At 37.9% G+C, this 6,000-nt stretch overlaps 1 protein-coding gene across 1 annotated transcript; it reads right to left on the reverse strand.

Annotated features, from left to right (window-relative positions):
• Positions 1-347: 347 nt before the first annotated feature.
• On the reverse strand, positions 348-5,265 carry SET (SET nuclear proto-oncogene; the record flags this gene model as incomplete). The annotated part of the gene is made up of 7 exons (XM_023532997.1): positions 348-2,107; positions 2,694-2,840; positions 2,925-3,095; positions 3,679-3,792; positions 3,898-4,001; positions 4,370-4,512; positions 5,132-5,265. Coding segments are annotated over 7 exons (837 nt in total), but the record flags the coding sequence as incomplete, so codon positions are not given.
• Positions 5,266-6,000: the final 735 nt, after the last annotated feature.

A 6,000-nucleotide genomic window follows, 5' to 3' on the forward strand; every position in this document is an offset into this window, starting at 1 on the left:
GTAACTTTGTGAAACAAACAAAAAATCATAGGATTCCTTAATGTGTATTAAATCAGGTTACTTTTTTTCCACTCGTGAAAAGGCCTTTACAAATGCTTAGACTTCAAAATCAAAATGCCCAATCCCTTCAGGAACTTACATTCCAGGTAACATAGTAACACATGCCTGCATCTTGTATATACCTTTTCACGAAATGTTACCTGCGCTATACTTACTGCTTAACTATTTAAGTTCCGCCCCTCCCGTCACTATGAACACACATAACAAGACAAAAAAATTAGCTTATCTAAATCCGAAAGCAAGAAACATTTCTCTACAAAACAAGGAGAATGACCCCAGTCAAAACAAATCTTTATGTTCCTTTATTGGAGCAAGATTCCTGACCAGTATACAGTGATGTATTTACTAAACAGACCTGTGCAGAAATTACATACTATCCATCTAGATAGGTTTTCATTACACTTTGCCTATTGATGGAATAGTTCCATTTATAAAGTTTTATACATCAAAAAGCTTTGAATTTGACCAGGCTGTCCATTAATTCAACTCTGAAAAAGTGGCATTTAATTTTAGCTATTATTTTACAGCATTAAAAAGCTTAGGCATTAGGTAGCTTCTCAAAATGTTACTCTATGCACAATGGCAATTAGCAGACAGAGCAGAGTCCATCATCTCACTCAGATTCACACAGACGGGTCTCGTTTGAGAACTATACGCTAATAGCTGGTACTTAGAGACAAAAGTACTCCTGACCTGAGTTTCTTACCACCAACACGGACTTCTTACTCTGAGAGCCTGTCTCCTAGGCCACGTTTTACAGTGCCAACAAAGACATGCCAGCAATTGCCTCGTGTGTAACGGCATTAGAGCACCAGGTCTGTCTGATGGTGGTGGCAGGCACTATTATATCCAGGTAAATAAAGGCCCGTTTTTAAAAATGCCAATTTGCAATACAAATTAAGGGTACAACACACTCAGAACTGAGTTTTGAGCAATCAGGTATCCCAATGATTTGAAATTTTTCAGAAACTGATGGCAAATTGTACCCATGATGTTTCCCAGCTATGGAGACATTAATACATTGATTCAAATCCCTTTACTCGATCCACGTAGCCCTGAGGTCATCCTGCAAAGTGCGTATCAAAAAATACGGAGTTAGGGTGACAAAGTTTGACAATATGTTATACAAGTCAAACCTGTTCTGAGAGAAAAGCATCAAATCCTTTGTGTACACATTTAGTTTTATTGTAACAAAGCAACTTGTACACTTTTAACGTTTAAAACTGAGCATCTTTCCTTTCCAGTGAAACAAAAAGAAAATTTAAAAATAAACAGGAACAAAATTACAATAGAGAATGTCAATTCCGAATAAGATCCTACAGGTTCTGCTGATTCTCCCATCGAGTGGCAGGGCTCAAGTCATCATTAGGAGAGAATTTTATTTTAAAAGTGTCATCTTAAACTGCAAGGATGTCCGTTAAACATCACAATTAAACATGCCAAAGGAGAAGCCATGTTGTCAAAATGCCCACATAACCCACCCAAACATCTCAAACCCACCCTTTGCTGACCTTCTATAACCCCATTTTTTTTGTTTTTTTTTTCTTTTTTTTAAACAAGAGAAAGTAGACAGATACATGTTGGTAAATGCTAACTGTCCATATTCACATAGAGACACAGTGTAATCTCTGAGCCCAATATACAGAGAAAGGAGGAAAAAAGCTAGAATTCTATGCACTACTACACAGGGGCCTAGCACCCTCCAGCTTCCAGCAGAGCTAAGGGAGCAGAAGGTTTTTCTTTTTTCCCACAGAACACGGTGTTGTTGATTCCATAGTTTTTGTTGAGACAGGAAGGGATAAAAATGAATTTGGAACAGAAAGGGGCAGAGGTTCTTTTCTCACTGTATTCTGCTCTAGGTATTTCCCCCAATAAGGTGAGAACCAGGGTGTAAAGGAGAGAAAAGAGACCTCGAAAACAGGGAGACTGAGCACAAGAGGAGGGGGGAGAAAAAAAAAAAAGACTGCAACTTGCTCCCAGGGACTGGAGAAAATTAAAAAGGTTGGAATCCATCAGTGTTCCATTAGTCATCTTCTCCTTCATCTTCCTGTAAGAAAAAAGTGGACGGTTACTCTTTTACTCTTTAGGGTTAATTCTAATGTCATTCTCCAACACTCACAGGGACTGTGACGGCCTCCACAAAACATGCTGACACGCCTCGAGACACTTAATTTTATGAACCTAAACAACACTGCGTCAAATCTCGACTGAAAGACCCAGTGATGTTGCTTCAGATGAAGAAACTTTTCAGCACTAACCAAATAATCCAAACCCAAAACCAATCTATCCCAATCGGACTATAAGTAACTTTTAGTTTGTCCAAAACACGCAAATGTTTGTTATTTGGGAAACTTCTCAGAATTTGACCAGCTGCACTGTCCGTATCACTTGCTCTAAAGTACTGACGAGAGGATAGAATGTAGTAGTCATAAAAACGAACCACAGAAGCAGAACTAGTTAAATCTGATAAAACGATCTTATCAAAATGTCTTCCAATCTTGGACAATAGCTTACCTTTTCTACAAAACCCCCCATAATTAGTTGAGTCAGTTCTATTATACAAGATACATGACCTCCAAAGTAACATAGTGAATTCTTTAAAGATTACTTTTTACTTAACCAAATTCTTTTACCTCTCCTTCTTCCCCTTCATCATCGTCTTCGTCTTCTTCACCTTCATCCTCATCCCCTTCCTCGTCGATATCTTCCAACCCTTCTTCTTCTTCATCATCATCATCATCTTCTTCTCCTTCCCCTTCTTCATCATCCATGTCAGGAACCTTCAAAAACCAAGAATTATCTTAACTCATTTCCGAAGAAATGAGACAAGTGCAACCTTGAATAAAAGAACATCTTCGGCTTACCAAGTAGTACTGTAATGGATTTGGCCAAATATCATCTTTGATGACTTCTCCTAACTCATCTGCACCTGCATCAGAATGGTCGGTAAACCAGGTAAAGAAGCTCTCTGGTTCCTCATGCTGTCTCTTCCTGCTGGCTTTATTCTGCGTTTGACTTGAACGTTTCGTCAAATCCTAAATGAAGATTGAAGAACTTTTGACAAAGGCTCTCGGCACTCTAAAACATCTACATTCCCTATAACTTAAACAATAAGATTTTTAACCAGAAAGCAGAACAAAAACGGGACATGAGTATGTTATCTATACTATCATTCTTATTTAAAATTATAAAATGTAAAGAAAAAGAAGTCCTAGAATTTTAGGTCTACAAAGACTATTGTCAAATTTGTATGACAAGTCTTTTCCAAAAAGGTACCATCTAAATTGAGCTTCTCCATAAAATTAGTTCCACTTTAACGGCCACTACCATAAGACAGTATAACTTATTATGTATTTATTAATTAAATGCAGACAAATAATTTGGCAAGCAGCAGGCTACTTTTAAAAGCTGAGCCACCAATGTAGAAACCAAAAAAATTTAGTCCCTTTCTTTAAAAATTTGGTTTAAAGATCTACTATATTTGACTTCAACACGCTGGAGTTTTTTATACTAAGGATCTGCATTTAACACATTACCAAAGCACCAAGTATTGGTGAATGATTCAATTAAACCAAAAATACGCAAAAAGGTATTTTTGCCCAACAATTCCTCAAATACCTTTCCAGATTTCCATTTGATTTCAGTGGACTTTGAAGATGGATCACCACTCTCATTCAGATGAAATTCTTTGGAGAGAACTTTATTTTCGAAGTAAGGATTTTCATCAAAATACTATAATAAATGATTAAAGGATTAGAAATCAATACAAACAGCTCTTGTAACCAAAGCTCAAGTTAATTTCTATAGTGGCCAACAAGATGCATTACTGATACTTACAAAATCTATTCTGTAACCTGATTTAATATCTTCAAATTCTGTCACTTCAACTCTTGTCAAATAATGCAGTGCCTCTTCATCCTCTTCCCCAAGCAGTGCAGACACTAGACCAGCAAATTACAGGTCAAATGAATATTAAATAGACGAGCATTAACATACAACTCAAGTGCTTATTAAAGCACTTCTAAATGTTTCCAGATTTAGTGAGCACCTTTGGTTTCATAAATCCACTAACTGAAAACCAAATGGCCCAGAACATCAGAGCTGTCGCTTTTTTTAATCAAGTAACTGAAGGGAATCCTCAGCTAGAATATAGTCTCTTCTAAACAGAAAATACTAATTACAAGCCTGCCCTCTCTGTTCCAACTTCTGCATGTAACCAATGTGTTGGACCAAGTCCTCAACCAAGATCCCTCTTCTCCTTAACAAGTGGACACCACATACTCTTTAGTAATGCTCTGCCATGACATACCTTGTGGATGGTTGACAAATGTTGTTACCCAAAAATTTGGGATTTTGGCGATCAATTCTGACCTCTTCTGAAAAAATGGTTGGCGGAGTTTGTTATATTTCTGTTCTACTTTCAAAATCTCCTCACTGGCTTGTTCATTAAGTCTGAAGCAAATGAAAAGACATGTTGACAGTGATAGTATTTGACAAATACAAAAATTGCTGAGCCTACCAAATATTTACTGATGTTAGCTTGAGAACAGTGCAAAGTACCTATTCATAATACCCAAATCACCTAGATTTTTGTAGCTATAAACAAGTCAAAACTAAGACGGCAATTTGATTTACGTTACCAATAGGCACTCAATATTTGACAGTTCTTAAGTGTCCAAACTGAGCATTTTGGTAACATTGTATATTTACTTCGACTACTCTATTACCAGGCTAACTTCAATTGTTTCCCTCAAGCAGAGCAGGAGAGGGGTGGCGGGGCGGCCTCCGGGAAGCCTGCTAATCAAGTAACAAAGTTATAAGGCAAGTCAGAGTAACACTGATGCCACAACGTTAAAGTGTCAGAATTCCATGAACCACAATTCAGACAACTGTAGCCTCTGAAAACAAACCAGGTCTTTACAAGGTCAATGTACTGTCATCGAAAGCTTTTTTTGGTGACATACAAATGTTTCACAGAAAAATAACACTAACTTCATATTTCCAACTAAGTTATAATCATCTCCACTTAGCCAGACATTGCAGAAAAACTTCTCCAAAGTAAAAACTTTACCTGTCTATTTCATTTTGTACTTCATCAATATGTTCAATTGCTTCTTGCTGTTCTTTTTCTGCAAGAAAAAGGTGTGTCAATGCTAATATAATAAATTTAACCAGCTTTCTGATGTTAACACTGTCTGATGTGAGTTATATCAACAAAGCTGGTTATATACGGAAAAAAAGAAACTGCCTACAAGGCATGCCCTCCACGTGTTCATGCAAATAGTTGACAAATTACTTTTTAATTAGAAGACTTCACAAATCATGCTACCCGCTAGGATAGTCGAAACGTTTGTAGCACTTGTTAAGAGTTACAAGAAAAAGATCCACTGTTAAAGTTACTATTATGAAAGATACATGTTATTCAGATATTGTTAAGTATTTATCATTCATCACATTATGTGCCTACGATACACTAGTACTGGCTGTTAACTACAAAGAGTACGGAAAGTAACCCATGACGATAAAAATCAAGACACCACCTATCTCAATGTTAGAATCACTTTTTATAGAAAGCTGAAAATACCGCTCAAGTATCTATTACAATAAAGAGACCACGCACTCCTACCAAGGCAGAGAAGGGTGGCAGAACTACCCCCACCATCGTAAACACTCGACTTTTACCTTCTTAGAATATGAACCCCAAGTTTCCTATCTGACCGGCCTCACCCCTCCAACCCAAATTCAGGCGGGCTGATTTCAGATGCGGCCCCACACGGAGTGTGGAGCACACTTGCAGGGAGCAAGAATGAAGTCAGAAAACTACGAGCCACAGACGGGAGAGGAGGAAGAGGTGCTGTGCTATGGAGAAGGTGCCCTTTTGTCCGGTAAAGACTGCGGAACCCACAAGCTAAGTGGGCGTGAAGGGGCCCGATCGCGCGG

Source organism: Pteropus vampyrus, unplaced genomic scaffold (genome assembly GCF_000151845.1).
Source record: "Pteropus vampyrus isolate Shadow unplaced genomic scaffold, Pvam_2.0 Scaffold95, whole genome shotgun sequence".
Taxonomy (NCBI): Eukaryota; Metazoa; Chordata; class Mammalia; order Chiroptera; family Pteropodidae; genus Pteropus; species Pteropus vampyrus.